The sequence below is a fragment of the Hermetia illucens genome, chromosome 5, assembly GCF_905115235.1.
Source record: "Hermetia illucens chromosome 5, iHerIll2.2.curated.20191125, whole genome shotgun sequence".
In the NCBI taxonomy this organism is placed as follows: domain Eukaryota; kingdom Metazoa; phylum Arthropoda; class Insecta; order Diptera; family Stratiomyidae; genus Hermetia; species Hermetia illucens.
This window is the reverse complement of record NC_051853.1, coordinates 8864212-8881904: the sequence shown is the minus strand read 5'-3', so window position 1 is coordinate 8881904 and position 17693 is coordinate 8864212. Positions and strand designations below refer to the sequence as shown.

Below are 17693 nucleotides of genomic sequence, written 5' to 3'. Positions count from 1 at the left end.
ACATCGCATCAGTTCGATTTCAGAGCGAGGCGACATTGCACATGAAAGGACGATTGGGCAGAACTGTTGCTGATTTTTCGTTATTTACACTTACACACTCCAATTTTGTACAATTTTCTCATAAAACGAGTGAGCCCTCGCCCAAGGGGATTACTCAATCGTCTTTCGTAGCGGTCAGCGCGTCGTCCTAGTGACATTTAACGTGGATTTCGGGTAATGCTGATGTGATTTCGTGTATTGAAATTCGAAGGCGAGAAGTGGTGTCCCATCGGATAGCTTTTGACAGGAGAGTGTATGTGGAAGAGGAGTGTGTTGCGGCGAGTGTGTGTAGTGCAGCGACCGAGGCGAAGCGACACACAATCAAAGCGAGCGGTGTGCAGTGCGGTGGCGACGAAATGGGTGTGTGCATTCGATGTTATCACAAACGTATCGGATCAAGTCCACAGTTGCACGCGACCGATGTGGTTTTTGTCTCGGGGTGAAATGTCAAAAGCGTCGATGGCGTACCTCGTTCGCATTTATACACGATTTGCTTTCCCATTCTCAATGCATTTGTGAGATTTTTACGAGCGGATAAACTTTATTCTGCTGTTTACATACTGCTCGTCCGCCTATTCGATGTCAATTTATTGTTTATCTGCTTGTAGATTGCGTTATACGATCGCGATTGTTAAGCGCGTCGTCGATTGGACCCCAAAATCGGTCGCTGACGTTGCCTGCACAACCCTGGAGGGTAGAATCCAATCCCAAAGTATCAGAGGTGTAGGTGCACTGAGAGTTTTATATGCCAGATAGGAAGCAGGTTTGGAGTGCTGTGTCTCTGGGCGGCGTTGGACGCGTGTGACATTAAGGTATGGTGAACACTGAGATTATTTCCAACTGGAGCGGAGGTGGTGATTTCCTTTGCATTCATTCCAGATTTCCGTTTCAACTTCAACTGCAATCAGTTTGCACTTGATCTGTGGCAGTCTGACCACGCGATCGGGTCTCCCGATCTGCCTATCATGTAAAATATTAGAAGGATAAATTTATAGAAATATTTTGAGATGAAATTAACTCATTTATTTCTTCTGACAAACTTGTAAGTATATTTGGTGGAGAATGGAACGCTGAAACCTTTCACAGTTTATAAAAGTGCAGTGTAAGATGACGTAGACGTTTTGTTTTCCATCTGTTATTTTATTATCCCCAGATTAGCATAATTAATCTGTATTCTTCCTCTCATCCTTCCTTCCGTCTTATGTTCATGTAACTTTCGCTTCCATGAATCTGTCCCCCACCCTACACCTCTTTGATCCCGAAACAAAATGTCGATTATAAGGTCGTGGCAGAAACTACTTCCGGTAACTGGTTAAATGCTGTAAACACTGATGAGATCAAATTAACGATGCGACACGAGCAGTTATTCCAATTTATTTACACCGACATGCCACGACGGCGTAACAACGGCCAAATATTTCTGTGTTTCCATTAGAGACTCAGTCATTATTTTTGTTGTATTTTAACTTAATTGGGTTTTATCGTTCGTCGTGGACACCATATCGAAACCAGAATTTTTTATCGTAAATACTTTGCTGTGCTCTATCGGTCGAAGGATAATAACTTGCTTATTATTATTCTGTTAAGGAAAAGTCGCAACGCGTCCTTGAAGAACTATTGTGTCCCTTTTACTGGTTATAGTGTACCTGTGGATCATAGTATCTCAAGCAGGCCTGTAACCGTTAGGAACTTTAGTACGTTCCCCACTTCCAGAAGTTTCAGCTTTGCATCTGGTATTAAGTGTTCTCCCAGATGTATCGACCTACTTTGCGCAAGTGCCGGGCAGTGTCCCAGGACGTGCATAGAGGTTTCGTCCTCCTCCTCACAGAACCTGCAGGCAGTGTCCGTAGATATCCCTAGCTTCCCTAGGTGATAGTTCAGCCGACAAGGACCAGTGAGAATTCCCACTATGATTCGGAGGTTCTTTTTGGTGAGGTTTAAGCAATCCCTTGTGCTCATGGGTTCGTATCCCCCAATAAGCACCCTGGATTGCTCCATCCTTGGTAGGCCCGCCCAATATAGTTCCCTCAACCGTTTTTCTTCGTTTCTTAGATTCATAGCCATGAAACCGTTTCCGATTCCACAGAAGGGTTCTGGCCCGTGTAAAGGCATCCCTGCTCCCTTCTTGGCTAGTTCATCTGCTGGTTCATTGCCTTCCAACCCAGCATGGCCTGGAACCCAAAGTATCCAGACCTTGTTGGACGAGCCGAGTGTATTCAGTCTCTCAAGGCATTCCCATACCAGTTTAGAGTTCACCTGGTTGGACCTAAGTGCCTTGATCGCTGCTTGGCTATCGGTGAGAATAGCTATGTCCTGACCCCTGTAGTTCCTTTGCAGATTAAAGGAGGCACATTTATCTATGGCGTAAATTTCCGCCTGGAATATGCTAGTGTACCTGCCCATTGGCTCAAAGTACATTTTCCTTGGACCAATGACACCGGCACCCGCTCCCTCTGCTGTAAGGGATCCGTCAGTGTACCAAGTAATCAGTTGCTGGTTTAAGCCGTATGTCGCAGCCACGCTCTCCCAGTTTGCCTTGTTACTCCAACGTGTTTCAAACTTATTATTGAAGTGAAACCTCGTTGTCATGTTGTCCCTCGGTATCAGTAATTCGGGATATCGCCTAGAAAGGATATCAATCTTCCTTCGATTTAGGCAGTTCCCCGCCTCACTCATACTACCGGCCATCCTGAATATTGATCTCCTTGCCTGCATCTGTATGTGCAGATGGAGAGGGGTTAATCCCAGAAGGATCTCCAGGGATGCCGTTGGGCATGTCCTCATTGCCCCACTGATACACACGCAAGCCAGCCTTTGGAGCTTATGTAATTCCCTGGCTTGTGTGCTGAGTTGGGTTCTTTCTGCCCAGATTACCGCTCCATAGGTAATCATTGGCCTTACTATTGCAGTATATATCCAAAGTAGTATCTTCGGGCTGCAACCCCATTTTTTTCCTGCTATAGAACTGCAAGTCATCAGAGCCCTCGTGGCTTTCCGACAAGTGTCTTCCAGAGTAATTTTTGGTCTAGCGTAATTCCCAAATATTTGACCTCTGTTTCTTGTTTCACCTCCATATCATGTAATGTTATGGCTCTCAGGTGATCAAGCTTACGCCTCCTAGTGAATGGTACTATGGTGGTTTTGGTTGGGTTGATCCGCAGTCCCACCTTCCTGCACCAGGCACTAGTAACCCTTAATCCAGTTTAGATTCTATCACATAGGGTATCTTCATATTTGCCCCTACAGATTAGAACAATGTCGTCTGCCAAGCCTTGGACTTGTATTCCAGTATTAGTTAACACGTCCAGGAGTTCATCCACTACCATGCTCCATATCAGCGACGATAGTACTCCACCCTGTGGACAGCCTTGAGTGGTGTTCATGATAATAGAATTTGTACCTGTTTGTACCTCTAGTTGTCTGCTTTCTAGCATTTTGCCCATCCAGAGTGCCAGGGTGTTTCCCACTCCTTTGCGGCTCAGGGCATCTTGTATCTCTTTGTGCGATGTGTTGTCGAATGCTCCTTCGATATCCAAAAACGTGCACAGTGCAATTTCTTTTGTTTCTATGGCGCCCCGTAGTACCTCTGTCAGCTGATACAGAGCAGTTTCAGTTGACCTTCCTGCCCGGTAAGCGTGTTGACAGTGATGTAGGGGATTACGCTTTAGAACGTTAGTTCTAATATAGTTGTCTATGACCTTCTCCACCGTTTTGAGTACGAACGATGTTAGGCAGATTGGTCTGAAAGATTTAGGGTGAAAAGGATCCTTTTTACCCGCTTTCGGAATAAAGACCACTTTTGCCCGTCTCCATGCCCTTGGTATGTAACCCAGTGCTATGCTCCCCCTTACCACCCTCAGAAGAGACTCTAAGATAATTCCTAGGCCTCTCTGGATAAGTGCTGGGAAAATGCCATCTACTCCGGGAGATTTCATTAGTTGAAAAGTTCCCGCTGCCCATCTTAGCCTAGCTTCTGAGCATACCTCTTTTGCTAGTTTCCAGCTCCCTTTCCTTCCCCTTTTATTCGTTGTTGGGGTGTCAGGCAGATTATTGTCGCCTGTCGCCGAGAGGTAGGACCCCGGGAAATGAGGTCTGAGAAGCAGGTGTACCCTGTCCTCCTCATTCTCGGTGAATGTCCCATCTTCCTTTTTCAAACAGACAGAGGATATTCCCCCGTCTTTGGCTACAGCCTTGTACAGCCTGGTTGCTTCTGTGATCTGTTCAATCCCTTCACAGAATTCCCTAAAGCGTTTCGCTTCCCTGATCGCGTTGCTATACGCAGTCAGTGCATTTTTATACCTCCACCAGTCCCCGGTTTGTTTTGCCCGGTTAAAGAGTTTTCGTACCTCCGTTCTCATTCTGGCTAGGTTCTTGTTCCACCATGGTACATCCCTTGATGACTTGACTGTCTTGGCCGGACAGCTGGCCTCATATGCGTCAATGACGATTGTGTTGAGGTCTTCCACCACCGTTTCTAATTCCAATTCGCTCCTGATGTCACCGCCTCCTTGAAGGTGGGCAATGTTGTTGCTCAGGTGCGTTGTGTAGAATTCCGTTCTCTTGGGATTCCTTATTATTCTTTTTATTTCGGAGTTACCCTCAATGTCGAATCTGATTATCCTGTGATCAGACATTGAGGGTTCATCCGACACCCTCCAATTCCTGCCCATCCCGTTCATTAGAGTATTTCCTAGAGTTATATCTAGTACCTCTTGTCTGGTGCTGGTCACAAATGTTGGAGTGTTCCCTACGTAGTATATTTCTAACTTATTACTAAGAATAAATTCGAGAAGGTACTCACCTCTACGATTAGTGTCGCTGCTTCCCCACACTTCGTGGTGGGCGTTGGCATCGCAGCCGAGAAGAAGTGGTAACGCCCTCTCCTCGCAATACTCCGGCCCTTGCAATCACTGCAGATGCAGCTCTCGCATGGTGGAGGTTTATCTGGGCTATCCTAGTGCTGGTCATTGGCTCCGTTATTGTTTGGAGCTCTTCTCCACTGTCGGAGTGTCACCCTCCTCCTCCGACATGGCGCTTTCCTGCGCGTCGCTGTCCACCCCGAGCCCTAGGTCTAGGTCGTCCAGCTTCTGCTTAGTTTTCGCATGATTGCCAGCAAGTGACTGGAGATTTCTTATTGTCCCACCTACACTCCCATGTTTCGATCCGAACCCAGGAGTACTTTGCAAAATTATATGTCGACTATTCTGACTTCATTCGTAAATCACTGTTACACCCTTAACTCCCGTCAAAGTCGTCCTAGCCTTCTATGGAAAATTTTCATCGATTGTCCACTTAGGCGGGTTCGATAGTTACTAGTGTGTTTATTGCCCAATTATTGGATTTATTTATCAGGTGTACAGGCTTAAATCCGGTATTTTTTTCTTTAAGAAAAAGACATTTTTCTTATAGGAACCAAAAAAAACTTCATTCAAAATACTGGCCCTTGTTGGCTACATATTTTTTCCATCTCTCGGGTAATTTATGGATACCATAATAATAATCGTTGGCGCAACAATCCATATTGGATCTAGGCCTTGAAGTGTGTTAGAGCACTTCATTCAAGACCGTAACGGTACACCACAGTACACTGTGGGAGGCAATGTGGTCAGCATTGCGCGGATACCATGTCAGTTCATAGTAGACAATACTCCGCTGATCCCACCACACACACAGCATCGTCTTACGTCCGAAACGATTTGGTCTTGCAGACGATGTTGCTGGTTGGCCGGCATCAACCCACGATTTTTTTTTGTTTAGGATTCTCGAAATAAATCCTCTTTTCGCCGCCAATTACAATCCGATGCAAAAACATCTTTCTTTCGTGTCCTGCAAGCGATAGAACATTGACGCCGTAGGCCTCCACAAGCATTCGATACGATTCAGCGGCTGATTTCTTCAAACTGAAGCAAAAAAGTTGAGCTTCTCGCAAATGCTTTTTTCCGGGAACAAAACTGGACATGATTGTTGAAAAGAAAAAATATGTTTTTGAATGAAATTGACTGACAATTGTTGACAAATGTGGTACTAAAAAAAATATGGTTAGCTCATAGCAGCTTGATGCGCTCACTGACGCGATCTTTGAGCAAACAGCGATGTTGAGGGGCGATGGTCTCATAGAGAACGGCTTTGCAATCAGTGACAGTGGTAAAATGTTGGCTTCTTATGAGAATATAATCGATTTGCGTTTTACTGTTCCCTCTATAAAATGTAGGAAGATGAGACAATCGTTCGATGAACAATGTACTCATAAGTACAAGGTCATGGGTGTCCGCAAAATCGATTATACGCTCGCCACCCTCACTGCGCGCTCCGAACCTCTTTCCCACAAGGCACCTGTTACCGTCTGCCTTTTCACCCACATGACCATTAAGGTGGCACGTGACAAGTCTTTTCATCGAGAAGTTGCCAGAAGGTATCTTTCTCGGCATCAGGTCAGCCTATCTGTGGTGCGTACGCGGTGAAGAAGTGAAAAGTGCGATCAGCTGATATCAGCCGGTCATCAAATCGTTCGAATTTTTTAATGACATCACGGAAACCCTCTGTGATGGTAATGCTAACCATCCACCAAAATAGAGAAGTTTATGGCCATTTTTGCTGCGTTCACATTCAATGTCGCAGCTTTTCCGAATGGCTCTTGCGAGTTCCTCGGTCTTTTCAGCTAGAGTGCCAATATTTAGCGTTTAGACACGTATTTGTTTTGTTCGGACTAACTTGTTTCCGTCCTGACGCCGTCCATGCGTCAAGAATCCTTGTCCCTTTCTCGACAGGACCGGGGCCCGTCCTGCCGTGTCGGCTGAGGTGGACGCCCTAGCATTTCTCCGAGGCTTGTGACTCATTTTTTTGGTTGGCTTATCGCCGAACGTGTCACTAAGAGAGATCAGGTAGAATTTAGCATAGTGGAATAACTCCAATTATATGTTATTTATCTCTTTCCCTGATCTCAGAATTTTATTTTTGTTTTACCGAGGATAGTATAAAGTACGTTGCCTCAAACCCTCCTCCTTTACCTGGGCTTGGGACCAACATACTATGTTAATAGCATGGCGGAGTTAATAAAGTTAATGGTTTATTATCATATTTTAGAAAATCACCCGCAAATCCCCCTTAAGTCCAGGGTAGTAGTACAAAATTTAGCAGCAGTATAGGTGATAATTCTGAAAAGTTTTATCGCAATCCAGCTATTATTAACAAAGTTATAAAAGGTCAAAGTTTTGCAATTCAAGTGAATTTATTGCACTCTAAGCCGTGTATGACGTCATAATTATATGAAGTGAACTTATATGAACGGCGGTGTCCATGGGTATGCGGTAATAGACAGTGTTTGTTTGTTTAGGATGAACACAATATTTATGTGTAAGTATGGAGCGTTCCTCACATAAGATGATCATAAAACCTTTAGATTCGAACGCCCAACACAACATTATTCAAATATCCACTTTAGAAGCGTTTGCAGATATGGATGCATTGAATCCAACTTAGAATAAACTTTCCCTTGATATTCCAGCAATTTCTCGTTCTGCGATATACCAGCAACTTTTCGTTCAAAAGTGGCTCTTATTGTTTCTAAATATTCTGGGTGGTTGGCAATTAACTCACATATTCATAATGAAATACGTTGAGAGGTGGTGGTAACTCCACGAGGGAGACAGTTATTGCACAAACCTATTTCTGGAGATAACGTGATTTCCAAGTTTCAACTTTAATAAATCGATTTAGTGGCTGTGTAGCAAGTTGGACAATCTTGTTGAAAACACATATGATTCAGATTGTCTTCTTCTAATTGGAAATTTGATGATTTATTCAAACTATTCGGCGAAAACCAGACAACGGAATGGGAATGGTCCGGCTTCCTGGCCGACCTCATGGCCGCTCGCGCTCTCGGCGAGCTGCCTAGGGGTGGTGACCACTAGCTGTGCCTGACGAAATATGGAGGCGGCCTTAATTTAGCGATGGCTTGTCGTAACAGTTACAATAATCTTGTAATCTTGTCGAAGACCAGATCGTCGAGGAGTCGTAGGTTTTTCCCGTACACTAGATCAGTAGGGCTGGCATCAAGCTCTTCGCGGGCGCCTGGTATGGAGGCCATTTAAAACGAGTGGCAAGGCCTGTGACGATGAGGGATTATCGCCCGCCTTAATAGCAGCCTTCAGAGTCCGATGCCAACGTTTCAACATGTGGTGTAATGTCCTTTAAAGGTATTGTCTCACGCAATCGCGTAAATCGATCAATGATCGGTATGGTGTGAAGACGGTTTGTTGACCTACAAATTTCTTAATATACCGTAAACTTATACTTTTGGCATGCGATGCACTCTCTGGCTCAAGAATTAACATCGTTGTTCATGAACCTCTAGAAATACTTGCTACCGACTGGGCGGTTTGTTGTCCGAATGCCGGGTTGTGCACTGAATGAAGTACTTCCTTGCGAAAAGTGGCCGCAATATATGGTCTAGTTTTCTTTTTGGAGAACAGACAGCGGATGGTGAGCCAAATGTAGGGAATTCTTTAAACGTGTTTTTGGGGTGCAACTGCAGACTCTGAAGAACTCCTTCGTCCTTCATGACCGCTGCAATTGCAGGAAAATCGACTGCGGTTGAGATTGCTATTAAGTTGTCGTTTTCGGAAACATGTTGAATGTTGGAAGTAACCTGACCCTTGGGCTTTTGTCGTTAGGCAGATGTTAGGGGCTTATGGTCCGCGAGCCAGATGAACGGCCTGCCTTCAAAGGAAAAACGGAAGTATTTGTTGCTCAGATACGCGGCTAATAGTTCATGACCATAGGCACTGTAGTTCCAAGAAAGAAAGAAACTCAACGGCTGCCAGCCAGATCAAAACCAGTTGAGGATTTTGGGAGTCCTGAGTCCGCACCCACTTAGTGACGGACCGGACCACTTGGGAAGCAACTTACTTCCTCTGAGTGAAATTATGCGGTGTTTCCAACGATTAATTATCTGAAATAATAAAAGCTTGTTTCTTTTTCGTTGGTGTGAATATTTATTCTTGCAAATACCGATATTTCGGGAACCACTCGTTCCCTTCATCAGTGCTAACAAGTGCTAGCACCAACGAAAAAGAAACAACAAGTTTTTTATTATTTCAGACAAGTTTCTTGCTTTATCTGGAGGCGTTTTTTTTGGGTTAAAGCCTCTCAGAAGGCAGACGACACTGGAAGAGCGTCAGTTTTGATTTCCGCCAGTCGATCGCAGCCGAAACTCCCTGGATTCAGCTGGGGGCAGAGTGCTGTATCGGGGCGATACTTGAAACCTGCTTCACTGCCCTTGCTACGCTGAGCAATAACGGATTTCCCTTGAATATAATTCGTACCCATTACGTGTTTGCGATTACATTTAAGTGGAGCGACTACGATCTGTCGTTACTTTCGGTCACGCTGCTCCTAGGGCAAAGGTGAGGCAACGTCTGATGAGTTGCATTTGCCCTGGACGAAAACGTCAGTCAAATTTTTCGTCCTTTTTTTTAAGCCAATACCAGTCGTAGAAGGCAGCGATCCAAATAATATTGTAATGCCACTTTATCAATTTTTTATTGTATTTATGTATGTATTGGTTTTTCACAGCTGATTGGTTAATTACATGGACTCGCGCGCACAGAAGTGCTATAGAAACACGACACACAATAAATTACCAGCTGGGCAGAATCCACTGCGATCGTGACTGATTTATTTTTTGTCCTGCTTTCTAAGCTTTTGTGTAAAATAACAAAAATTGGTTTGATGTGTGTCTGTCCCTCTGTCGTCTGTCTCTCTGCCACATGAATTTTTCTCGGTTATAGCGATTTACACCAAGTTTCGTGGAAGGGTGAGAACTATGAACGCTCACCCAGACAATGAGTTACATCATTCAAGGTTGAATTTAAGGGGGGGAGGGGTTTCTCCGCACATGTAAAACTGACCCATACTCAGAAACTGCTCAACCGGAAAATCGGAAAAAAGTCGATGAAGCTACCACTATATTGTGCCTAAGTTCCGAAGTACCCTCTATACCAATTTAATAATAGTACATTACATACATACATTTTTAGTAAAAGATTGCAATACCCACGTTAAGTTCATCCTACAATCATGAAAGCAATATAGGCTATCACATAGAGCATGATTCTGCCAAGTTTGGTGTAAATCGCACTATTCTAATAAAGATATAAAAAGTCAAAGTTGTCGTTTCTGTGTAAATCCAAGACTTTAAATACTCTTCTTGTAATGACCAAATTAATTTTAGTTTAAAGAAGCTTTTTCTTGTTATTCGTCAAAAAAAGAAATCTGAAGAAACTGAAACCCAAATTCAAGCCCATTAAGCTACTTTTTTCTCTAGATCCCTGAGCTTTTTTGTCAGACAGGCACTAATCAAGTTATGGAAACGGCAGGAAAAATCTAACTTATCGGACTTATCTTACAGTATCCCAGTGAGTCCTGCTTCGACTATTCACTAATGCTCTCCCGGTTCTATGTGGGCAGATGATGTGCCATCATCTGGTCGGAAAATTTCGACTCAAACACTATTTTGAAATGTTGAGACAATACTTATTACCACTACCTCCTAGTGTACAGTTCCTTCACTTTATGTATTCGAACACTGAACCAACTTATAGATGGTAACCGTGCAAAAATGTTAACAAAGGCCTAACTTTTTAATTGAATCTGAAGCAGCGCGTTTAGGCCGTCCTTGCTGTTGCTTTTGTTAATATCCTAATAAAGGCTACATTTATTTTGCAACCTGTTATAATTTAACACTTCTCGATCTCATCACATGGTTTCTTTTTTTACAGCTCCAATTCGGCTGCCACTCAAATCCAACCTCGTGGTCAATGAGTCGTGACTAAGAGCTTCTAATTGGGTAGGTTTCTGTTCTGCTTTAGGTAATTGGTTCGCAATCTGAGACTTTGTTTCCCTTTAAACTGATAACACACCCTAATGCCTCTCTTTCCAGATTAATCTCTAGAACAGAAGAATAATATTCACCTCGGAGTAAATAAGTCGCGAACTTCTAAAAAAAAATTGTAATTTCATATTGCCGCTCACATAAAGCATTATTTATTGCAGTTTCCAGTGCAAATGTACTTACAGCCGATTAAGCGAATGTTAGAATGACGATAATATTATTTCTGATTGATACATCGGCATCTATGTGCCAGAAAGCGTACGTAAATGGCGTACAGAAAAGTTACTTGGATATTGCAAAGGGAGCAGTGGAAACCTTCTTGAAGTATCGTCAACGATCGCAAGATTGTCTTGGTGACCGATATATGCTGCTTACCTTCGAGGATCCTCCATGTAACGTGAAAGCCGGCTGGAAGGAGAACCATGCCACGTTTATGAATGAGTTGAAAAACTTACAATGCACTGGACTTACATCAATGGGTGAAGCACTAAAAAATGCCTTTGATCTGTTGAATTTGAATCGTATGCAATCAGGTATTGATACTTACGGACAAGGCCGATGTCCATTTTACCTTGAACCGTCCGTGATAATTGTCATAACTGATGGCGGTAAATATTCCTCTCGGAATGGAGTACATCAGGAAATTGTACTGCCACTCAATGCCCAAATTCCTGGAACAAAATTCACAAAAGAGCCATTTCGATGGGATCAACGTCTATTTTCACTTGTTCTGCGCATGGCGGGCAATCGCGTGGACGAGCGCGTTGAAGGAAAAGTCCCACATGATGACTCGCCCATTGAACGAATGTGCGAGGTAACAGGAGGACGATCGTACCGGATCAAATCACAGTACGTTTTGAATCAATGCATAGAGAGTTTAGTGCAGAAGGTGCAGCCAGGTGTCGTGCTCAACTTTGAAACTCTGATTACGAAAGACTTGAAAGACGGCGAATCGCAGGATCTAACATTTCAGGCGATGAAAAAGATGATATACGTTCAAAAGCACCCAACGCAAAAAACCTTTCCGATGGGATATTGGCCACTGCCTGAACCCTATTGGCCAGACCCGAAAGCCAATACTTTGCCACCTCGTGATGCACATCCAAAATTGAGGATTTTAGTTCCATGTGTTGATGAACCTCAAATTGTGCGGAATTTTCCTGTTGATAAGTATGAAGTGGAGGCAAGCCCGCTCACGTTGCAGATTCTTTCGAAACGGGAACCGAATAAATGTTGGCCGGTGATAATATTAAGCGGGATGCATGGCATCGATGGAGTACCTTTCGGATATCTGAAGGCGAATCCAAATTTCACGCAGGTCCATTTGTATGTTTTGGCTTACAATTATCCAGCATTGCTACCTCTACTACACGATCTAATTCATAAATTTATGCTGAATCCACCGAATGATTGGATGTATAAGTTCAACTCGTATGTTCGTTCGATTCCGCAGTATTACTGTCCGTTTTTGAGACGAGCTCTACTTAACATCAACGTTCCGTATCCACTGTTGCAGTTCATGCTCCCGGAAAACGTTGATAACTACTTAAGTCCGAATGTTGCGAATTATCTAAAGCAGATTAAGAATACCGCGAAACAAGACCAGGAGAACCTCTGCCTTAGGGTGTATAAGCAGCTGAAACAGCCCAAGCCGCCTTACCGTCAAGTGGAAACTGCCAAGTTGAATTGCGGACAACAACTAAGAAGGGATTTAGTTCGACACCCAATGCTGCGGGAAACATTCAGTAAAATGCATAGCGATATTACACCTTTTGAAAACTACACAATTGTCGTACCTTCAATGACGAAACAACCTTCGGCTAAGAATTATCGGAATCCATTTGAAATACCCAGGCGAGATCTCATCGACGAAATTGCACGAATGCGAGATAATTTCCTACGAACACCGACGTTTGGAACTAGTGTGGTGAACAAGGATTCAGGACATTGCTTACCGATTGCTGAAATGGGTAACTACCAAGAATATTTGAAGAACAAGGAGACACCGCTTCGGGAAATTGAACCAACGAACGTGAGGCAACACATGTTTGGTAATCCATATAAAAAGGACAAGCACATGGTTATGGTGGACGAAGCAGACTTGGGAGATGTGGCGCCGATTAAGCCGAATCAGCCTAACACCCCGAAGAAGATGGAACAGGGACGCATGCGGAAACGAAAGGCTGGACCTATAAGGAAAGATTATGTATTTCGACGAACATCAACTGATTCACGTTCAAGCTGCTCATCGTTGCCGTTGATGTCAGATGCTGAAGACGACAGCATGTCAGATACGTCGTCGACTATTTCGGACGAACCTGATCCAGATCGTTTAGTTGTGGTATTTGACTTCGATCAGGAAGGCTTCACCCTGAATGGACACGTTCATGACTTCATTAATGGAGACTTCGATGACTCCGATGAAAGACAGCAACCAAGCACATCACCTAACCTTCCACCTGCCAATGGTCTTCTAAGTAATAACATGATGCCGAGCTCAATAGCATTTAATCCACCTGTGATAGGTGGCGGAGTAGGTGGTAGTGGGAATGGACCTCCCCCTGCGGCCTCCGTGGCACAAAACGGAAATGCGTTCTTCTCACCGGCAAGCAGTAATCCAGCTTTTCATGGTGGTCCAAACGACACTAGTGACGCTCAGGAAATTTCTAAAATTCTCCAACAATGTCATAATGGTGTTGCTGAAGCAACTGAAATTCAAAATGCAGACAATAAAGTGGAGCCCATCGATGTGGATCAGGATGACGACGATGAACAAGGTCCAATGGTGATCGATACTACAAAGAAGGAAGAAGTCGACGAAGAGGCAGAGGAAGAACAAAAAGAGAATATAAAACGACAGAATCTGGAAACGCGAAGTATAATTTTCAAGGATATTCGAAGGCCGGGACGTGATTACTCGGCTCTGCTGGATCATCTGAGCATGATCAAAGGCAACTTTGAGACGAAATTCAATTTTATTCAAATGTGTATAAACGAATCACTACGTTTTCGTCGGAAGAAAATGGCCGACAGTATACAGGAGTGGTGGGAAAAGCACATGGATGCAACACTGGGTGGGACGGAAACATCGTGATTTTTGTAAATATATAGATAAGAAAGATATTCTTTCTTTTGGATACGAGTTAGCCGTCGTTTCAAAGACAGAAAAAACAAAACAACGGTTGATTATTTCTGATAAGATCTTATTAGGTACACGTTTAAGAAACATCCAGGTATTTAGCTAGGTGTACGTCCGCGCATCTTTTTTCAATTCTTTGAAATCTAATTTTACGACAAACGAGAAGAGAACACATGATTAGAAGTTAGATAAAGTGTAGCCGATATTTTTAACATATTTTTCCCCCGAATTCACTTTTAATGATTGTTATCTATTTATAAAAGAAGAACGAGTTTCAGTAGTTTTAACTTTTTGAATTGTCTATTTGGGGAGATTTCTAGCCGGTCAATTAACGATAGAGACTTGATTGTATATTGTCAACTGCAAACTATTTATATGTTGAGGATTGAAAGATATAAATCAACGAAGTGTGGTCAACCATATGATGAATGACTTGCTTAGGCTAGGGGAGGATGTTTAGCGATGATTTTTCAGGTGATGTCATGCCAAGTGTGCTAGAGAATGCGCTCGATTGGTGAACGCTTCGAATTTTGTTAGTGGACATGCAACCTTACTGCCCTGTGAAATGACTGATATGAATACGATGCATAAATGTTATGACCGAAAAGCTGTTTTGAGGCTAAATACGTATTCCATGCGTGGAATCCGTAGCATGCCACTATGTGACGGTTTTTGTTGCGAATCTGCTTTCAAGTAATTTTTTTTTGGTTCTGTTTTCAGTTGCAATTTTGTACTTCAAAAATTAATTCGAATCTCTCTGATTAACGTAGTATCAGCTTCGGTGGAAGCTGTGCAGATAACAACTCTTCTTGGGAAATTCTCCTGGAATGGGAGTTTCCTTTTATCACTTCATTTCGCACTCAGGTAGGCGGGCTTAATCGATGGCATACAATTTATTGGCTCTACGAGGTTAGACAATTAAGTAAGGAGACTGGTTCCATAAAAACCGTATATTTAAAAATTATTCTACAACTCTGTCATCCCCTTCAAAGTAGTCCCCTTGGGGCAGCTATACAGCGATTCCAGCGCGTTTTCCACTCTTCGTAACATTTCTGGGATGTCCGTGGGTACTCCGTCACGGGCTTTTGAATGTCCGTAATTGACTCAAAATGTCATAGGGTGACATAACGGTGTATCATGTATTGTGGCACTAACTTCAAAAGCATGTCATTCGAAAAGAAACAATCGATTTGAAAAATCCTTTTAATCGTACTTTATTCTGTTCATGATTCGTCGAAAAATACATTTACAGTACACTTAATGAACCATGGTCCTTGATTTTTCGTAGTGTGGAGCGAATGTTCCGAATCAGGTTTTGGCGGACCGATGGATCGATTTCCTTCAACTTTCTCTTGATTCGATCAATCAAATGTTGCTCGTTTCGAGCCTCCCAGCTACCGACGTAAACCATACGCTTGAGAACTGCCCAAAAATTTTCGATTGGACGTGCCTGAGGTACGTTTGGGGGATTGTCCTTTTTCGGCACAAATGGTATATTTTGCTCAGTCAGCCAATTCAATGTTTTTTTTTTTGCATAGTGACAGCTTGCAAGGTCCAGCCAAAACATTATTTTGTCACGACCATGATGTTTTTCGATGAATTGCTTCAATTTCGGCGAGCATTGGCCGATATAAATGTCAGCATTGATCGCTTCTGATTTGTTTGATCGAACCAAAGGCTCTGAAACACCCTTCGATGAAATGGCTGCCCACACCAACACCTTTGGTTCAAATTTTGATTTGCCGGCATATTTAACATCATCTGGTGTTGCTTCAATGTTGTCAGTATAAAAGCCGTCATTGCCATTCAATTCATGATGCGAGAATGTGAAGTACGATTCATCATCCAAAATTATGGATTTTCCATTCGCAAAGTGTTTGTCACGAAGTGCACGGCAGCATTTTGGTATTTTTTCGAGTTGTTGTTGTGTATATTTTGGTGCTCGTCGACGTTTACGATAAATTACATTGTTTTTCTTCAAAATACGATGGACTGTATCTTTCGAAACACCAAATTTTCGTCCCAATTTGCGTGTTGATTGACCAACATTGTTTTTCGCACTTGATAGCAGACTTATGACTGTTCTGGCACCTAATTTGGATGGACCACCGCATTGCATTTTGTTTTCGGGCTCTTTACCATCGCGACAATCCTTCAGAACACGGAAAATTGTTCTGCGAGAGACTGGCTTGTCTTTGAACATTTCAAGAATTTCACTAGAACTTAGTCCGCCAAACATGTTGGCGACAGATTTCCGTAAATCGAGCTTGTACGACATTTTGAATGGATCTAACTGCACAATTTGAGTTTGACAGTTCAGCAGGAGTACAGTTAAGTGTGACAAGTGCATTGGTTTACATTTGTGTGTTTGTTTATGCAATCAAATAAACGCCTGAAGTTAGTGCCAAAATTCATGATACACCCGTTATTATATCGATCATGCAGCGTGGGATCGTTTTACACTTGTCCCAAACTGCCTTCTGCGACAGTCATTCGATGCTGCTTTTGATCCTCAGAAAGATTCTTTGGAACCGTCTTCGTGCACAACTTTTTCATCCCGAAATCGTCTGTTAACATTTGTCTGACTGTTTCAGGGCTCATACCCAGTTCTGAGGGCAATATTCGAACTGCTAAACGCCGATCTTCACGGATTAGGGCACGCACACCCTGCGCATTCGCGTCAGTCCACACCTCCATTGGTCTCCCGCTCCTCACGTCGTCTTCTACGCTTTCACGTCCCTCCTTAAGCTCTTTATGCTATCGAAACATCTGGGCACGAGTAAGAGCATGCACTTTTACAAATTTAGCGTACGTTTCCGAAGCTGTTTCGTCCAATCTGGCGCAAATTTTATCGCAACGCGTTGCTCTAGATTTCGTTTCCCCATTTTCGTGATGAGCACCACCAACGCACGTCTACTCAACAACACGACACAGCAGGCAAACTAAACAAGCTAGAACAATGGTGAATATATCAATGGAGAGGGGAAGGGGAAGGGAACTTGAAGGTTGTCGGTTTACCACAAGCGCGGCAATAAAATCAGTCTCATTACTTAATTATCTAATCTCGTATTGTGCAGAAGCACAAAGGGTCATCTCTAGGGCCCAAAGGAAAAGTAATTCAACATCGATGATCTCGTTAGAGCTTAACATCAGCTAGAATAATAATAAAAAAAGTAATAAATCTAAGCAGGCATAAGACATGCGTTTGAAGAAGTTCAAGAGAGAAAATGATTTGAACAACAGAAATTTTCTAGCAAGGCAAGTCCCAAATTCTATGCGATAGAGGTGACTTTAGCTCCCAGTTCAGAATAGACAGCTACACTATATATTTTGTACATACATAAATTTAAAGAGTTTTAGAGAGCATTCAGTCTTAGAAGCAAAAAAACAAAAAGATTAAAGTACGTTAAGTTAATTGTAAAAGTTGCGTTCGTTTTTTTATTCTCGCTAATCGGGTTATCTTAAAACCTACACATTCGCAGGCAAACCAAACATAATGAGATATTGAACCCGCGAGTGGGTGGTACCCAGATCTATTGTTCACATTGTTTAATTACACAGTGAAAGCATTACTGTAAATAGCAATACTCTTCCGTATGTACGGATCTTCCTATTTCCGAGTGA

The 17693-nt window shown here is 43.0% G+C and overlaps 1 protein-coding gene across 3 annotated transcripts; it reads left to right on the top strand.

Moving 5' to 3' along the window:
• Positions 1-14349, top strand: LOC119657131 (integrator complex subunit 6). Of its 3 annotated transcripts, none has more exons than XM_038063901.1 (5): positions 1-213; positions 648-851; positions 919-1081; positions 10818-10885; positions 10979-14349. In XM_038063901.1, the coding sequence occupies exon 5, from the start codon at positions 11136-11138 to the stop codon at positions 14022-14024; it is 2889 nt and encodes a 962-aa protein (XP_037919829.1). In that variant the 5' UTR covers positions 1-213; positions 648-851; positions 919-1081; positions 10818-10885; positions 10979-11135; the 3' UTR covers positions 14025-14349. The 3 variants fall into 3 exon arrangements, with proteins under 3 accessions (XP_037919829.1, XP_037919830.1, XP_037919831.1); XM_038063902.1 differs by having other exon boundaries at positions 1-399; XM_038063903.1 differs by lacking the exon at positions 919-1081 and having other exon boundaries at positions 1-851.
• Positions 14350-17693: the final 3344 nt, after the last annotated feature.